Raw genomic sequence first — 19,654 nt, 5'->3', positions numbered from 1 at the left:
GTGGAGAACTTGTTGCGCGCAGCAATCGCCGACATAGTGTAACTGAGGCGGAATTAGGGGAACCAGCCCGCATTCGCCGAGGCAGATGGAAAACCGCCTAAAAACCATCCACAGACTGGCCGGTTCACCGGACCTCGACACAAATCCGCCGGGCGATTCGTGCCAGGGACCAGGCGCTCCTTCCCGCCCGGAACGTCGTGCGTTAGACCATATGGCCAACAGGGCGGACTGCTTAAGCCGTACTCGGTGTTACGAACGGTTCACACGGTTTAAAAATGGCTGTACGGAAGTTAAATATGGCCCTCGTTCAGGACGTCCTTCGACGTCTACTCACGACACTCATGTCACGAACGTCAACGAAATTGCGCGTGCCAATCGAAGACTGACTGTCCGAGAGATTGAGTAGGAATGTAAACATTTCAGTTGGATCAGGTCATGAAATCCTTACACAGCATCTCGGAATGCATCGTATTGCCGCCGAGTTTGTCCCACTGCTCACGAGTCAAGACCAGGAAGAGCTTTTGTTTCGCGCAAATGAGGACGAGATTCTCCTTAGGAGAATCATAACTGATAAGACATTGGTCTACGTTTATGATGTTGAGACCAAGGTTCAATCACCAAATGGATCGGGAAAGGTTTTTAAAGACCAAAAAATGCTCGTCTGGTCAGATCAAATGTAAAGCCATACTGACAGTTTTCTTTGACTTTGAAGGATTAGTCCATCATGAACTTGCGCCACAGTGACAAACTCTTAATCAATGATACTACAGGGACGTATTGCGAGAAAACGTGGGAAGGAAACAGCCTGAAATGTCGCGAGACAATTCGTCGCTCTCCCATCACGATAATGCACGATAATGCACCCGGAAATTCATCCCTGTTGGTACGTGACCGTTGCACAAAAAACGAAATCACTGTACTGCCTCATCCTCCTTACTCTGCAGACCTGGCCTCTGCGGACTTCTTTTTTATTTCCAAAGATGAAAACCCCCGTTCAATGGAGTAAAATTTGTGACGATAGACGAGGTGAAAGATAATTCGCAGACGGTGCTTTGCTAGCGTGATGCGTAACGAGTCTGCTTCCCAAAGTGGAAACGGCATTGGGAACGGTGTATCAGTCGTAGAGGAGAGCATTGCGGAGGAGACCAAGCACAATAAGTAAAAAGTAAGCATGGAAAAATTTTTCTGGACAAAGTTCCGGAGCCGGCCGGAGTGGCCGAGCGGTTCTAGGCGCTTCAGTCTGGAATCGAGCGACCGCTAAGGTCGCAGGTTGGAATCCTGCCTCGGGCATGGATATATGTGATGTCCTTATGTTAATTAGGTTTGTAGTAGTTCTAGGGGACTGATGACCTCAGATGTTAAGTCCCATAGTGCTCAGAGCCATTCGAAAGTGAAAAAAAGTTCCGGAATTTTCCAAACAGACCTAGTATATATAGTTTGAAAGAGTAAACTTGTAAATTTTTTCCTCAGTGTAGGTATGACGTGTAGTTCCATGTAGGGTTGCTAGGTGGTGTCATAATCAAGATGGCGCTTTATGAAGCTGGGAGGTCGTCTGTGTGTTGGAATTTGACAAAAAAAAAAGAGTGCAATGGGTGTCCAGTATTCAGTATGGGAAAGCACCATCAGCCAGAAAGGCAATCTAGAGATGGCATGTAAAGTTCGTTGAAACTGGGTGTTGGTGTGACAAGAAGAGAAATGGTCGGCCAGGTGTGAATGGAAATGCCACTGGACGAGTGAGAGAAGCTTTCACAAGGAGTCCGACAAAATCGCCACGCAGAGCTTCAAGTGAGTTGGAAATGTGAGCAACGACTGTGTTGTTGGTTTTGCGTAAAAAATTAAACATGAAAGTATACATACTACAGTTAGTGCAAAAGTTATATCGTAAAGACAAAGACCAGCGATTCGAGTTTTGTTGTGCACTGCAGGTCGAAGATGATGATTTCGCAAATTCGATGATTTATTCAGGCGAGGCAACATTTCATACAAATGGGAAAGTAAACAGGTACAACTGTAGGACTGGGGATAAGAAAGCCCTCATAACACCGCTGAAGACGAGCACGATTCTCCGAAAGTCAATGTTTTTTTTTGTGCCATGTCTCTCAGGAAACTTAATGGGCTTTCCTGCTTCGACAAACAAACTGTCTTTGGAGAGTTCTTCCTTCAGATGTTGCAGAACTGGTTAATGACATTGTTGCAAATAGAAACAGAGAACTTTGTCCTTCAGTTGGATGGTACACCCCCACGATTTCAGGGTGTTGTTCGGCCATAGCTGAACACAGTGCTAGCCAGACGATGGATTGGTCTTGGCGGAGCAACAGACCTGTGGGGTGCATGTGAAACCAATGTTTCTGAAAAACAAAACTTATAAGTTTACTCTTTCAAATTATTAATATAATTTCTCTGTGGTGATAGACATTTGGCTACATACAATAATGTTTTTAAAGTGTCCCTGGACTTGTGAAACACGCTGTATAATAACAGAAACAAAAACATCGTAGTAAACAAAGATTCACAAACAAGCCATCTGACACATCTACATCCGGAAGTACATATACATCCACATTAGCATGGTCATGTACACAAACACACAAATGTTCATATAGGGTAAGATTGTTATCAATGGGCTGGCTGTATCAGTGGGCTGACTCGGTTTCTCTGTGGAAACTGAACAATAGACACATGCTAGTGCTCATTAAGTGTACCCTGTGCCGTGAAAGATTTGCCACCTTAGTAGTGAGTCGCTCCGCGAATACGCAAATCGACAATGAAAAAGAGGTAACATCTGCACTATGTAATTGTAATTGACTAGCACTAATGATTGAAACGACGTAGTGATATGGCAATAGTGATTAAACAGGCTTTTCACTGCATTCTGTCATCTTCATAATATAACGTTACATGGTGTGGACGGAGACTAGGCGTTGTTTAGCACCGTAGTGCCAGCTGCCTCGAATAAGACACCTCGAATTTTGTCAAATTTAGGCCAAAGTAGACTAATTTAAGTAATAGTTTCCATTATATGTTTTCTAATAGTTTATATGTGCTGTAATAACCAGTGAAATGTTTTACCATGGAAGGCGACATTGCTACTACTAGCGTACTTGGTTTCTAATACATGTTATTCGGTTTCAGACCGAGCGAGGTGGCGCAGTGGTTAACACAACAGGCTCGCATTTGGGAGGATGACGGTTCAAACGCGCGTCCGGCGATCCTGATTTAGGTTTTCTGTGATTTCGCTTCAGGCAATTGCCAGGACGGTTCATTTGATAGGGCACAGTCGATTTCTTTCCCAATCCTTCCCTAATCCAAGCTTGTGCTCCGTCTCTAATGATCTCGTCGTCGACGGGACGTTAAAGACTGATCTCCTCCTTCCTCTTTTCGGTTTCAGTTGCCAACAAAAAAACTCCTAAAATATTAAATGTATTGACACTTATGGAGACGTGTAGCTATTACTCTACATTCCTCAGAAACTGCCTGGTCCAGTGACTAAAACCAATCCCCTTCACTGGGCCGATGGCAAATGCTTCAGTTTTTTAAATATTACATAAAGAGTGAATATTTATGGCTTTTGCGTCTTGTATAGGGAAACGCAAAAGATAATGTTCAATTTACGCTGAAGATATTTTTTTTCAATACCTGAGGACTTTATTACACATTTTCGTTAGGTGGCACATCCACAGCAAATTTCCCCTACATGTAAACATCCATGTATGTGTACATATCCACATCTATGTCTACATCTACATCTACACTCCTGAAGCCACTGGGGGAATGTACTTGGGGTATCTGTGCTACTACTATTACACTGACCCTTTTTCTGTTCCATTCATGAATAGAACATGCGAGGTAATACTGTCTGAGAGCTTTAATATCAACTTTAATTTCACTGGTTTTTCAGTCGCGTCATTGCACGAGGTGTATCTTGAAGGAGTAATATCTACAGTTATAGGAGCTGAAGGACATGATTAATACAAGTAAATTAGCAGTTGAGAAGGGAGCGACAACCGGTTGGAGCGTCCCCTGCTGTTATTCAGTCTGTACATAGAGGAAACAATCAGGAATGTCAAGGAGAAATTTAGAAAAAGAACTGGCGTAGAGGAAGAAGAAATAATAATTTAAAGTCTGCCGATGACGTATAATTCTTCCGCAATCAGTTGAACCAAATGCAAAGTATCTCAAGAGGGGTTATGGGATACAAAACAACAAATGTGTAAGAAGAGTAAGGGCATGTAGTCGACTTAAATTATATAGTGCTGTGGGGACTAGATTAGGAAATGAGGTGCTGAAAGTAGTACACGAGTTTTGCTACATAAGGTGCAAAAGAACTGAAAATGGCAGAAAGAACGAGGATATAAAATGCAGTATTGCAATAGCAGAAAAACCACTTATGAAAAAGAGAATTGTTAGTAATGAAGTGAACCGTGGATTATAAACAGCGCAGACAAGAAAATAATAAAAGATTATGAGATGTGGCTCTACAGAAATATGCTGAAGTTTAGATGAGTCCATCAGATAACTTCTGAAGAGGTACTGAATCGAGCCAGGAGGAAATAAATGTATGGCGCAACTTAACTAAAAGATGGGGTCGGTTGATAGGACACACACCGAGGCGCCGATGAATTGGGAATTTGGTAGTGGAGGGAAGTGTGGGGTATAAAAATTGAAGAGGCGGAGCAGAAAAGCGAGTTTCATAGTTAACAGAGATTCAAGAGACTTGCACGTCAGGGCGCCAAAATTTAGGGAAACTATTTTGGTTAAAAGTGCGTAAAAATATTGATGTCTTAAATATTCGGTAATAGAAAAATAAAATGTAAATTGTAGTCACGCAAGTTTCCGTTGCTTCAGTTACCAAAATTTTCATTATAATGATGACGTTTCTCGCTGCGTGGCCTGTTTCTGTGTGATCGAGAGCGGCTGTTTGATTTTCGCCACTCCCAGACACTGCTGTCGTGCACTTGTCTCACCTGTTGTCATGTGACTCATGATAAGGCTCAGTGTCGGATGGACCATCAGAGACAGGGCATCTTGTGTTCCTACTGCTAATAAGTCGAGTACACCTTTCGTTTGTTGTATATTTTTATGAGCTTCCAACAGGAGCGACTTATCTACAGATACCTGTGTAGTTACTAGACTATTTTTGTAATTTCTTGCATGTTCAAGTGCTTACTAGGCACAAGTTTTTATTTTAATAACAGCAAAGCACACAGTGTCGCTGTTGTTATTGACCCTCGTATCGTACAGGCTTCTGATTGTTTTGGTTAGTGTAACTCAGTGTCATTTGGACCGTTAGTGGGAGAGCACTTAGAATTCCTACTGCTAATAAGCCGACTACACCATTCGTTTCTTACATATTTTTACGAGCTTCAAACAGGTGTGGCTGCAGTAATGGATAGGAACTGTTATTGCTGTGTACAGATGCGAGCTGAGTTGGCGACCCTTCACTCACAGCTCCAGGCTGCGTTGGCTTCTGTCACACAGCTTGAGGCTGCTGCCAAGGGGCATCACTGTGGGGGATCAGACACAAGGATGTGAGTGACATTGAGCACGTCCCACGTGTCCCCTGATCAATCCATTGCTGTGGGCGCCCCGGGTACTACCTGTACCATAGTTGATCCCTCACCCGTGGTTGTGTGGAAGACCATTCCAAAGTCTGGCAGGCAGTGAAAAACTTTTCGAGGGGACGATCGTAGGGCCTCCCCAGTTCATTTGCTGAACAGGTTTTGTGCGTTATCTGTCGTTCATGATGTCTCTGAGCTGGATGCAGTCATCCACCCTGTTCCAGAGGAAGTTTCTCGGCCCTCAAGGTCTGGGTATTCAAAGAGGGTGGGTTTGTTGGTAGCTGGGAGCTCAACGTTAGGTGCGTAATGGGGCCCCTTAGGAACATGGCTGCCAAAGAGTGGAAGGAAGCCAGTGTGCACTCCATGTGCATACCGGGGGGGGGGGGGGGAGTCATTACGGATGTGGAAAGGGTGCTTCCAGATGCCATGAAGAGTACAAAGTGCAGCCAACTGCAGGTGGTGGCTCATGTCGGTACCAATGACGTGTGTCGTTTTTGATTGGAGGAGATTCTCTCTGGTTTCGGGCGGCTAGCGTAAATGATAAAGACTGCCTGTCTTGCTTCTGAGATTAAGGAAGAGCTCACCATCTGCAGCATCATCGATAGAAGCGACTGTGGTCCTCTGGTGCAGAGCAGATTGGAGGTTCTGAATCAGAGGCTCAGGCGGTTCTGTGACCATGTAGGCTGCAAATTCCTTGACTTGCGGCATTGGGTGGTGGGTTTCCGGATTCCGTTTAATAGGTCAGGAGCCCAATACACACAAGAAGCGGCTACACGGGTAGGGGGGCTGTGTGGAAAGGATAGGGTGGATTTTTAGATTAGCGGGTCTCAGGGAACGACAGAAAGGGCGTCCGTCTAGAAGGGGACTGGTAAAACACAGTAAGTTAGTTGTAGAAACGATCTGTATTGTACTTGTAAATTGTCGTAGCTGTGTTGGGAAAGAACCAGAGCTCCAAGCCCTAATAGTAAGCACTGAAGCTCAAATACACTCCTGGAAATGGAAAAAAGAACACATTGACACCGGTGTGTCAGACCCACCATACTTGCTCCGGACACTGCGAGAGGGCTGTACAAGCAATGATCACACGCACGGCACAGCGGACACACCAGGAACCGCGGTGTTGGCCGTCGAATGGCGCTAGCTGCGCAGCATTTGTGCACCGCCGCCGTCAGTGTCAGCCAGTTTGCCGTGGCATACGGAGCTCCATAGCAGTCGTTAACACTGGTAGCATGCCGCGACAGCGTGGACGTGAACCGTATGTGCAGTTGACGGAATTTGAGCGAGGGCGTATAGTGGGCATGCGGGAGGCCGGGTGGACGTACTGCCGAATTGCTCAACACGTGGGGCGTGAGGTCTCCACAGTACATCGATGTTGTCGCCAGTGGTCGGCGGAAGGTGCACGTGCCCGTCGACCTGGGACCGGACCGCAGCGATGCACGGATGCACGCCAAGACTGTAGGATCCTACGCAGTGCCGTAGGGGACCGCACCGCCACTTCCCAGCAAATTAGGGACACTGTTGCTCCTGGGGTATCGGCGAGGACCATTCGCAACCGTCTCCATGCAGCTGGGCTACGGTCCCGCACACCGTTAGGCCGTCTTCCGCTCACGCCCCAACATCGTGCAGCCCGCCTCCAGTGGTGTCGCGACAGGCGTGAATGGAGGGACGAATGGAGACGTGTCGTCTTCAGCGATGAGAGTCGCTTCTGCCTTGGTGCCAATGATGGTCGTATGCGTGTTTGGCGCCGTGCAGGTGAGCGCCACAATCAGGACTGCATATGACCGAGGCACACAGGGCCAACACCCGGCACCATGGTGTGGGGAGCGATCTCCTACACTGGCCGTACACCACTGGTGATCGTCGAGGGGACACTGAATAGCGCACGGTACATCCAAACCGTCATCGAACCCATCGTTCTACCATTCCTAGACCGGCAAGGGAACTTGCTGTTCCAACAGGACAATGCACGTCCGCATGTATCCCGTGCCACACAACGTGCTCTAGAAGGTGTAAGTCAACTACCCTGGCCAGCAAGATCTCCGGATCTGTCCCCCATTGAGCATGTTTGGGACTGGATGAAGCGTCGTCTCACGCGGTCTGCACGTCCAGCACGAACGCTGGTCCAACTGAGGCGCCAGGTGGAAATGGCATGGCAAGCCGTTCCACAGGACTACATCCAGCATCTCTACGATCGTCTCCATGGGAGAATAGCAGCCGGCATTGCTGCGAAAGGTGGATATACACTGTACTAGTGCCGAAATTGTGCATGCTCTGTTGCCTGTGTCTATGTGCCTGTGGTTCTGTCAGTGTGATCATGTGATGTATCTGACCCCAGGAATGTGTCAATAAAGTTTCCCCTTCCTGGGACAATGAATTCACGGTGTTCTTATTTCAATTTCCAGGAGTGTAGTTATAGGTACAGAAAGCTGGCTAAAGCTGGAAATAAGTTCATCCGTAATTTTTTCAAACGATCTAACAGCGTTCAGTAAGGATAGATTAAATATGGTTGGCGTGGAGTATTTATTGCTGTCAGAAGTAATTTGCCTTGTAGTGAAATTTAAGTAGATAGTTCCTGCGAAATAGTATAGGTAGAGGTTATACTTGACAATCTGACTAAACTATTAATTGGATCATTTTACTGACCCCCCGACTCAGAAGATATAGTTGCTGAACAGTTCAAAGAAAACTTGAGTCTAATTTCAAATAGGTACCCCACTCATACAGTTATAGTCGGTGGTGATTTCAATCTACACTCAATAATCTGCAAGAATTATACGTTTAAAATCGGCGGCAGGCATAAAACGTCATCCGCAATTGTACAGAATGCTCTCTCAGAAAATTATTTTGAACAATTACTTCCTGAGGCCACTCGATGTGTAAATGGTTGCGAAAGCATACTTGACCTCTTAGCAGCAAATAATCCTGCACAAATAGGGAGTATCATGACGGATACAGGGTTAGCGACCACAGGCAATTGCTGCTAGGCTGAATACCGGAACACTTACGAACATCAAAAAGAAGCGCAAAGTATATCTATTTAAAAAAGCTAATAAAAATGTTCTTAACGCTGTTTTAAGAGACAGTCTTCTTCCAATCTGATCGTGTAAGGTAGAAAAGTTATGGAACGATTTTGAAGAGATAGTGTCGACAGCAATTGAGAGACATATACCTCAAAAATTAATAAGTGGTGGTGTTGATCCCCCATGGCACACAAAACGGGTCGCATCGTTGTTGCAGAAGCAGCGAAAAAAGCATGCAAAATTATAAAAAAAACGCAGAATCCCCAAGACTGGCAAAGTTTTACAGACGTTCGAAATATAGCGCGTACTTCAATGCGAGATGCTTTTAATAATTTCCATAACGAAACTCTGTCTCGAAATCTGGCAGAAAACCCAAAGAGATTCTGGTCACACATAAAGCACACCAGTGGCAAGACGCAATCAATACCTTCACTGCGCGATAACAACGGTGAAGTCACTGATGACAGTGCCACTAAAGCAGAGTTATTAAACACGGTTTTCCGAAAGAAGACGCAGTAAATATACCTGAATTCCAATCAAGAACAACTGCCAAGATGAGAAACATATACTGGATTCGTGATTTCCTGTCAGAAAGGTTAAATTTCGCAGTAATAGACGGAAAGTCATCCAGTAAAACAGAAATAATATCCGGCGTTCCCCAAGGAAGTGTTATAGGCCCTCTATTGTTCCTGGTCTGTATGAACGATATAGGAGACAATCTTAGTAGCCATCTTAGATTGTTTGCAGATGATGCTGTCATTTACCGTCTTATAAAGTCATCAGATGACCAAAATGAATTGCAAAATGATTTAGATAAGATGTCTGTACGGTGCGAAAAGTGAAGTTGACTCTATCATGGCTCTAAGCGCTATGAGACTTAACATCTGAGATCATCAGTCCCCTAGACTTAGAACTACTTAAACCTAACTAACCTAAGGACAGGACACACATCCATGGATGAGCACTTCAGTTGTTCTGGAAGGACGTTGGTTGGTCTGTGATACGCTGAGCTGCTCAGGGACCATCTGCACCTATTTTTAGCCTTCCAGTACCCTGACGGTTCTGGGGTGTTTCTAGATGATAACACGCTGCCACAACGCTCCCACATCGCCCAAGAATGATTGCAGGAACTCTCAGTGGCGGTCCAAAGACTTAGATGGCCACTTTGGAGCCCAGATTCGGCATCGAGCATATTTGGGATGCCACCGAACACAGCTTCCACGCAGGGGATTCTGCACCCACAAACAGATCAGAATTGGCTGCCATTCTGTAAACGATTTTGTGTCAGCTGCTTCTAGAGGAGTATCAGTGACTTATAGTCTCATTTCCATGGCCAGGAGGCCCCTTACAGGGGAGGTCCAGCGGCCTTGATGTAGGCCTTATTACATTCGACGCTACATTGGGCGACCTGTGCACCGTATGGGGATGAAGTGATGATGAAGACAACACCTAGTCCCTAAGTGGAGAAAATCCCTGACCAAGCCAGGAGTCGAACCCAGGCCCATAGGACGGCAATCCATCATGCTGACCACTCAGCTATCAGGGTGGACATTTTCATGGTGTCCCACTGCAGTCCACAGGGCCAGAGAAGGCCCCACACAGTATTATGTGTCTATCCTACGACATTCGTTCAGTGCATTTGTAGTGTGTGTGTGTGTGTGTGTGTATGTGTATAGGGGGCGCCAGCCTACTGCGTACTCACTTGGCGAGGCTGATGTACTCCGGGTTGACGGTGGCGAGCAGCACGTCCCTCCTTGCGGCCAGGCAGCGCCACCACAGCAGCAGTGTGGCGCCCGCCCCCACCGCCAGCAGCGCCGCCGCCACCCCTACTGCGGTCAGTGCGGTGCGTGTCGTGTTCGATGCTGAGTCCGAGCCGCCACTAGCGCCTGCTCTGCCCCCAGGCCCATCCTCCCTGTAGTTCCCACCTCCAGCACCCGAACCCCCACCACCAGTACCTGCACCGTTGCCAGATTTATCCGCTGCCGGTGGTGGCACTGTAAACGGAATGTGGTCGCAGTAGGGGCCCAGGCCAGCCAGCGTGATGGAAGCGACTCGCACCCAGTACTCCCCCGGTCGCAGGCCTTTCAGCGTGTACTCCTCCCTGGGAACATAAGCAGTGGCATGTCACATTACCACAATCCTGGAAAGAAAGAGCTGTATGATGCTATTGTCTGGAAGACCCTAAGGTGTAGAATTGGCCAGAGAGTAGGAACGCATTTTCTTCCTCCGCATACAATGGTCAGTTTGCTGGCAGTTTTTGAGAGCTATGACTTAAGTTTACCGCCTCGTACTCTTACAGATTTATGGACAGCCCTTCCAGATTTATGGTGTCATTTCCCTGCAGCACTACTTCAGACATTAGTCGAGACCATGACATGTCGTGTTGCAGCACTTCTGTGTGCTCCCAGAGGCCCTACATGATACTAGGCAGGTGTACCAGTTTCTTTGGCTCTTCAATGCACATGCCATCATTAAGTAGTGCTTCGTGATGTTACAAAGGTTTACCTTACAAACAAAAAGGTTTTGCATCACCCCAGTTCCTAGAACTCCTGAAGATAGACGTTGACTGTATTGGTTAAAAACAGTCTTGGTTGCAATTTTATTTTTTTTTATTTTTCAACGACGCATAACAGAGTAAGATGGGGGCTCGCTCCTGTGAACGGGAACACGTTATGCAGATCTTGGTGCCTCTCGCGTCCATCTAGAAAAGATAACTTGAAGATGCCTAAATAAGGCGAAACGCGTCGTTGAAAAATAAAAAACTAAAATTGCAACCAAGATTGTTTTTATCCAATACTGTTAAGCACTGGTTTGCTGTATGCCACATATGGATTGGAAGAATTTCGACGTTGGCTGTGGATATTGTACCACAGACACAGTCCCTTTGACTGTTCAGGGATGTCACTAAACCCGCCCAAAGATGTCAACAACCATCCATGAGCAGCGCCTATTAGACACATGGGGTCCGATAGACGATCAGTTCCAGTCATTCCACCAGGAAGGAGGTACACGGCTCGTGTTGTCTGTAGTTCAACCATGCCTAGGTCAATACCGCAGTTCGAACTCGTCCACATTGTTACTTTGTGCCAGGAAGGGCTCTCAACAAGTGAAGTGTCCAGGCCTCTCAGAGTGAACGAAAGTCATATTGTTCTGACATGGAGGAGATACGGAGAGACAGAAAGTGTCGATGACATGCCTCGCTCATGTCGCCCAAGGGCTACTACTGCAGTTGATAACCGCTACCTACGGATTATGGCTCGGAGGAACCCTGACAGCAACGCCACCATGTTGAATAATGCTTTTCGTGCAGCCACAGGACGTCGTGTTACGACTCAAAGTGTGCGCAATAGGCTGCATAATGCACAACTTCACTCCCGACGTCCATGGCGAGGTCCATCCTTGAAATCACGACACCATGCAGCGCGTTACACATGGGTCCAACAACATGACGAATGGACCGCTCAGGATTGGCATGACGTTCTCTTCACCGATGAGTGTCGCACATGCTTTCAACCAGACAATCGTCTGAGACGTGTTTGGAGGCAACCTGGTCAGGCTGAACGTCTTAGACACATTGTCCAGCGAGTGCAGCAAGGTGGAGGTTCCCTGCTGTTTTGGGGTGGCATTACGTGGGGCCGACGTACGCCGCTGGTGGTCATTGAAGGCTCCGTAACAGCTGTGCGATATGTGAATGCCATCCTCCGACCGATCGTGCAACCATCCGGCAGCATATTAGCGAGGCATTCGTATTCATGGACGACCATTCGCGCCCCCATCGTGCACATCTTCTAAATGACTTCCTTCAGGATAACGACATCGCTCAACTAGAGTGTCCAGCATGTTCTCCTGACATGAACCCCATCGAACATGCCTGGAACAGATTGAAAAGGGCCGTTTATGGACGACCTGATCCACCAATCACTCTGAGGGATCTACGCCGAATCACCGTTAAGGAGTGGGAAAATCTGGACTAATAGTGCCTTGATGAACTTGTGGGTAGTATGCCACGATGAATACAGGCATGCATCAGTGCAAGAGAACGTGCTACTGGGTATTAGAGGTACCAGTGTGTACAGCAGTGTGGACCACCACCTCTGAAGGTCTCGCTGTATGGTGGTACAACATGCTATGTGTGGTTTTCATGAGCAATAAAAAGGGCGGAATGATGTTTATGTTAATCTATATTCAAATTTTGTGTACAGGTTGTGGAACTCTCGGAACCGAGGTGATGCAGAACTTTGTTGTTGTGTGTAAATGTTAAAAGTGTCTTGGGCAACGTTTGATGCGATCTTAAATAACTATCAACAAACAGACAGTGATCTTAGTTATAATAGTTGCGGTGCTCTTTATTGATATTAGACATTGCAAACGTAACACTGACCTATAGATTTCTACTGGCTGTCTCGAGGCGATAATTTTCCATATTGCCAGGTATAACTGTTTTTCTTATTTCACAAATTACGGTGAATAAATAAGGTGGTAATTGGTTTTCTTAAATCAAAGACTTTGAGTACCATTACACTACAACCTTATCGATCTGACTGCACTTACTTTCACTGTGTAAAGTAGTTAACGTTGTAGGACGGACTTACAGAGCAGAATTCTACCGGGGACAACGAAACACCTTTAGAAGACGTTAGGTAAACAGGCTTCTCCTTCACCAAATAGCGAACCACGCAGTGCAGACTGTTACGGTTTCGTCTCGCGGTTTACCGAACGTAGCCCTCCATACGCAGCTTCAAGTAATTACAGAGTTTGCTACTCACAAGGAACCCCTTGAGTGCGAGGTCGCAAGTTCAATCTTTACTTGAGCTCATTTGAAAGTGCCGTGTTAACAGTTACGACAGGACAAATATTAGTTGCTAATGACTCGCCACGTGCATCAGCTGCGCGACAGAAAATGAGTGTCTGGGACGTGCAGAGATGAACCTTCTGTGAGGTGTTTGTATTACACTAGACAAAAAGAACACCGCCGACATTCAAGAACTGTTCAAAACAAACCATTAATTATCGCCATGGACGCCGAATGAAAAACGGCGCGTCACAGTGGTCACAAAGATTCGCACCGTCAAGATCGAAGGCGAACTCCCTGGGAGTTACAAACCGTGCACGACATTCAGCTAGGTATCCGCTCTTAAAGAACGCATATAGAATCATATTCATGTAACGGGATAATGAGAGCTGATGGAATATGATGGCACGCAACCAATGCGAAACAGTTTATCGTGGAGCTTATCGTGAAAGTTCAAAAATGGTTCAAATGGCTCTGAGCACTATGCGACTTAACTTCTGAGGTCATCAGTCGCCTAGAACTTAGAACTACTTAAACCTAACTAACCTAAGGACATCACACACATCCATGCCCGAGGCAGGATACGAACCTGCGACCGTAGCGGTCGCTCGGCTCCAGACTGCAGCGCCTAGAACCGCACGGCCACTCTGGCCGGCTATCGTGAAAGTGTTCATCATTTAAGGCGTAGGTGCAGATAGTGCGATAATATGTCTTGTAGGCACGGAAACAGCAAACATCCAGAGGCTGAATTTGTCCATTTGTTCCAGGTGGTATGAATTGCAATGTCACTTACTTTTCAGGAAGAGTAATTTGCTCTAAATGAGTATGATTCTTCTACACAGACACGAACCAAGCAAAAGTGATTAATTTTGACCACGTACTTGCCAAAACCAGTGCTCATACCATACTTGTAGCTCTCGTACACCCATTTTCCCTGCCTTGCTTGCTGTGACGTGAATATTCCCTACTGTCCTCGCAAGATCACACATACGGGAAAGAATCGTTGAGGGCAGAGCGTCTCCAACTTCTTGCAGCACAATAAATAACTTTCCAGCCAGATTTTCACAGACTGGGCATATGATTAGTGAAAGTGAACAGTTCAAATTTCTAGGTGTTCAGATAGATAGTAAACTGTCGTGGGAAGCCCACGTCGAGGGTCTTCTTCAAAGACTTGATGCTGCCATTTTTACTATTCGAAAGATATCTGAAGTCAGTGATCGTTCGACACGAAAATTTGTCTACTTTTCTTATTTTCATTCGTTTACGTCGTATTGTATTCTATTTTGGGGTAACTCTTCCCATTATAAAAGGATATTTTTGGCTTAGAAACGGACGGCTCGGGCAATAAGTGATGTAAGTTCACGAACCTCTTGTCGACCCCTGTTCACGGGTCTGGATATTTTGACATTGGTATCTCTATATATATAATCCTTACTGTCAAATGGTTCAAATGGCTCTGAGGACTATGGGACTCAACATCTTAGGTCATAAGTCCCCTAGAACTTAGAACTACTTAAACCTAACTAACCTAAGGACATCACACACACCCATGCCCGAAACAGGATTCGAACCTGCGATCGTAGCAGTCCCGCGGTTCCGGACTGCAGCGCCAGAACCGCTAGACCACCGCGGCCGGCTCCTTACTGTCGTTTCTTGTTAACAATATTAGCTGATTCCCAAGAATAAGCAACTTTCACTCAGTTAATACTCGGCAGAAATCAAACGTGTATTTGGATCGTACTTCCTTAACCCTTGTCCAGAAAGGTGTTCATTATATTGCTGCATCCACTTTCAATAAACAACCACTCGAATTCAAAAATCTTAGCGGTAATCCATGCGCTTCCAAATCGAGACTAAGAATTTCCTCATGGGTTATTCCTTCTATTCTGTCGAGGAGTTACTTGAAAAATTAAGCTGATTCTTGTTGTATTGTTGACTGCGTTTACTTAAACGCAAGGACTGACTTTCTTCGGGTTGATAACCATTTTATTTTTATCTGTTATTACTTTTATGTTATAATTTCATGTACTGACCCCTTCCATGACCTTGGAGATTTGCTCCTAAATTTGGTACTACAGAACTTGAAGTATAAATAAATAAATTACCATCCCGAGTAACACTCGGCATAATTGTATACGAATGAGTTAGGCTCTGATGCTAGTTAAACTTACTACAATTCTTTTGGTACCTCTACCTCTAATTTCCAGGGTTCCTTTCACATGCATTTCCTCCTCAACTCCCGAATAGTCGAAGCTGAAAAATTCCTTACTGAACGATGGGATAAGTTTTTTAAGCTCATCTACAAATTTTCGGCCCGATTCCACAGTTTGCTGTGAATTGTCAAGTTGACGCTTTGTTTGAAATTTTATTATATTACGTATTCCAGCTATGTAGCAATGTTTGAACTTATGCAACCACACACTGTTTCCCTTCAAATCACTGAAATCTATGTCCCGCTCAATTTGATGTACATATCGTTGTAGGTCGCTACCATGCACATCCTGTAAATTGTATCGAGCTTCTCTGAAACACGCAAACATCAGTCTCTGTAACAAGTGCGCCCTGCCCCCCTTCAATATCCGTAGTTTTTCTTACACGCTACACAGTCACATTGCTGCGGGCTTATTCTAAAACTGTTCATAACTGTTTTTTCACTATGGTGCGGAAAATCTTCTATGTACGTAATTATATTTAGTACCCGTTCCTTGGGCAATGATTGTTCCTTACTACATTTCACTGGAGACAGGATTTGTGGCTCCCTGTCTGACAAGGATGATAAACTACAAGGCTCGACAATTGTTTGGATATCGCTGCCACTTCTTAAGCGCATATCGTCATCAAGTTCGTGCAAAGTCCGAGAGATGGCACCACCGGCTCGTATCGAGGTCATGTTTAGTTAGTAGCATCTTTGGAAAGATCGCACACCAAGTTTCAGCCATATTGGTCTATTTCTTTGTGTTTGGCATTCGTGTGAATCAAGGAAGTCGAATGATTGTCAAAAAAATGACGAAAAAGAATTTCGTGTGGTGATGAAACATTACTTTAGGAAAGGCAAAACGCAATAGGAGACTAAAGAGAGCTTGATAAGCATTACGGTGACTCTGCACCTTCGATTAGAACAGTTTATAAGTGGTTTAAAAATTTTCGGAGTGGCAATGTGGGCACAAGTGATGTTGAACGTTCTGGACGCCCTGTGGAGGTTACGACTCTAGAAATCGTTGATAAAATCCATGATAGGGTGATGGATGACAGAAGAGTTAAGGTGCGTGAGATTGCTAGTGTTGTGAGTATCTCTAATGAACTGGTACATAATATTTTGCATAAGCATTTGGACATCGAAAAAGTTATCCGCAAGATGGGTTCCGCGATTGCTCACGCTTGACCAAAAACCAATTCGTGTGAAGTGTTCCGAGGATGGTTTGCAGGTGTTCAGGAAGTATCCGCAGTACTTTAAGCGTCGTTTCGTCACTGTGGATGAAACATGGATACATTACTGTAATCCTGAGACCAAACAACAAACTAAACAATGGGTTACCAGTGGAGAAGCTGCACCAAAAAAGGTGAAAACCATTCCTTCGGCCAGAAAGGTAATGGCGACTGTCTTTTGGGATTGGAAAGGGATAATCCTCATCGAGTATCTGGGAAATGGTAAAGCTATTACAGGTGTACATTATTCATCGTTATTGGACCGTTTGAAAACCGAGCTGCAAGAGAAACGCCGGTGATTGAACCGCAAAAATGTCCTTGTCCATCAAGAGAATGCACCAGCACACACCTCAGCAGTTGTGGTCCCAAAATGAATGGAAACAGGATTCCAATTCGTTTCACATCCCCCCTATTCTCCAGACTTGTCTCCCTCTGTCTAATATTTGTTCCCCAATTTGAAGAAATGGCTGGCGGGACAAAGATTTTATTTAAACGAGGAGGTGATTGCAGCAACTATTAACTATTTCGCAGACTTGGACAATTCCTATTATTCGGAAGGGATCAACAAATTAGAACAGCATTGGTCGAAGTGTACAAGTCTAAAAGGAGAGTATGTCGAAAAATAAAAAAGTTTACCCCAAACATGTAAGTAGTTTTTATTTTTACACAGACTTTTCAAACGCCCCTCGTAGGGGCAGAAGACTGTATCGCTTATTTTCAAAAATTTTTAACCTAAGGACTTCACTCCAGGTATTCCATTCTTATTGTTACCTTTTAATTCTCAAACATATTGTATATTGACCATGCCGGCCGCTGTGGGAAAGCGGTTCTAGGTGCTTCAGTCAAGAACCGCACTGCTGCTACGGTCGCAGGTTCGAATCCTGCCACGGGCATGGATGTGTGTGATGTCCTTAGGTTAGTTAGGTTTAAGTAGTTCTAAGTCTAGGGGACTGATGACCTCAGATGTTGAGTCCCATAGTGCTCAGAGCCATTTGAACCATTTTATATTGACCATCTTTCCCTAAGTTTTCACCTACTTTCCCAAGGTTTTCAAACATTCTACGCCATTTTACAGTGTTGGGCGCTTTTTCAAGGTCGACTCATCTTACGAAGCCTTGCTGCTATTACCAAACACAGCGACGGGGCTCGGGTACCTACCACGCTGCGGACTGGTTGCCGGAGACCCTCACAGGCTGGCACTGGTGACCAGCACGCCGGTCCCCACGGCCCCACTCCACGTTGTAGGCCAGCAGCGCCCCATTGGGGGCTGCCGGTCCGCGCCACTGGAGACGCACCTCCTCCCACGAGGCCGACACCACGTGGGCGTCCTCGACGGCATCCGCTTCCCTCCGTGCCGCTGTCCTGTAAACACGGAACGAGCACGCTGCATCACCGGTCAGAAAACAACTGGGGAATGGGAAGCCTGGGCTCGGCATCTCGATGACGCCGAGAACTCCTGATACTGCATCAGCTGACACAGGAACAACTTGGGAATGGGAAGCTAGGGTTGGGCTTCTCAGCATTGGGAATTCCTCATTCAGTCTCAACGAATATGGAACAACCAGGGAGTGACAAGCCTAGGTGTGGCACCTCTATGACATAGAGAACACCTCATTGCATGTCAGCTGACATGGAAGAATCAGTGAAAGGCAAGCCTAGTTCGGGCATTTCGACGACATCAAGAATTCCTCATACTGTGTCGGCTGACACACAACGACTTGGGAAAAAGAAGCCTAGGTATGGCATCTATTGGGTGTCCAGGAAGTAAGGACGAATTTGAATTATGAGCCATTTTGTCATGCGACGGTTGGCAGCCGTGGTTTTTTCGTGTTTGTCATCTGAAATCCTTCCCATTAGTAGTCTGATAGATTTTCTGTGCATTGTTGTTTGATATTTATTTTTGTCATGGAGCTGACGAGAACTGAGCAACATATCCAAGTTGTAACACCACAGCTCTTATGCTGTATGGATTTATTTTGCTTTTGATTTATTTAATGTCACATTGTTGATCGTCTGTGAATGTGTTTAAATCGATAACATAAAATTGTGTACTCTTTTCTTTATATAAACTTTGAAGTCATGTTTTGATTCTATGCAAAGTAGTGTATATGTAATTTAAAGTTCTTTGTCCCATTTGGAGGGCACAGAACTTATTGTATATAATTGTAATTTTGTGTGAATAATTTTTTTTGTAGAAGTGTCAATATGTGAAAATGTTTTGTTTTATTTAATGTATTTGTTTGCTGTTATGTAAACTGCTGATCTTCACTTAGGGCTTTTACTTAGTTTGTATGTAAATGGTGTAGTGGTTCCCCTCTGGAACGGAAATGTGTAGCGCGCGCAAATTGTGGTTGGCATAGGTGGAAAAGGTGGAACTGATAGGCAGTCGGAGACGAGCAAGCAGTCGGAGACGAGCAAGCAGTCGGAGACGAGCTACGAGTCTGTGCACTGTCATTATAACGGTGCATATTGTGATGATCCAGAGAGAGGCTTTTCCTGCTTCTTTCCAAGGCCTCGGATGGATGGACAAATAGCTGGAACTATTCTGGAACTTGTATGAATCATCGCCACGAAGAAATGACAGAGTCCAGCAATTCTACCTGCAATTCCACCTACCAACATGCAGTTGCCACCACGTTGCGCAATCACTGTAACGTAATACTATATAGATGTACAGTGAAGGATCAGCCTAATGGATTTGTTAGTGCGCTGAAATATAAGGTAATTCATATCGGAAATTATTTACCTACCTTGATTTTACTCCTCATCATAACACCTCTCAGGGTCCTCTCCGTTTGAAGTAAAGTGATTACCGAGTGTACTTACTGAAAGTACATTGAAGCCTAGAGCTCTGTTAA

General features: G+C 45.4%; 1 protein-coding gene across 1 annotated transcript in view; it reads right to left on the bottom strand.

The window, feature by feature from the left end:
- The window catches only part of LOC126106723 (insulin-like peptide receptor), a 197,825-nt gene that overhangs the window by 27,331 nt on the left and 150,840 nt on the right, over positions 1-19,654 (bottom strand). The window contains exons 11-12 of the mRNA XM_049913103.1: positions 17,955-18,158; positions 10,281-10,679 (exon numbers count right to left, since the gene is read on the bottom strand). Of these exons, the coding sequence (XP_049769060.1) occupies positions 10,281-10,679; positions 17,955-18,158 (603 nt within the window). The remainder of the gene's footprint in view (positions 1-10,280; positions 10,680-17,954; positions 18,159-19,654) is intronic.

The sequence above is a fragment of the Schistocerca cancellata genome, chromosome 10 (assembly GCF_023864275.1).
Source record: "Schistocerca cancellata isolate TAMUIC-IGC-003103 chromosome 10, iqSchCanc2.1, whole genome shotgun sequence".
Lineage (NCBI taxonomy): Eukaryota > Metazoa > Arthropoda > Insecta > Orthoptera > Acrididae > Schistocerca > Schistocerca cancellata.
The sequence above is the reverse complement of the archived record's forward strand: the minus strand, read 5'-3'. Positions and strand labels throughout refer to the sequence as shown.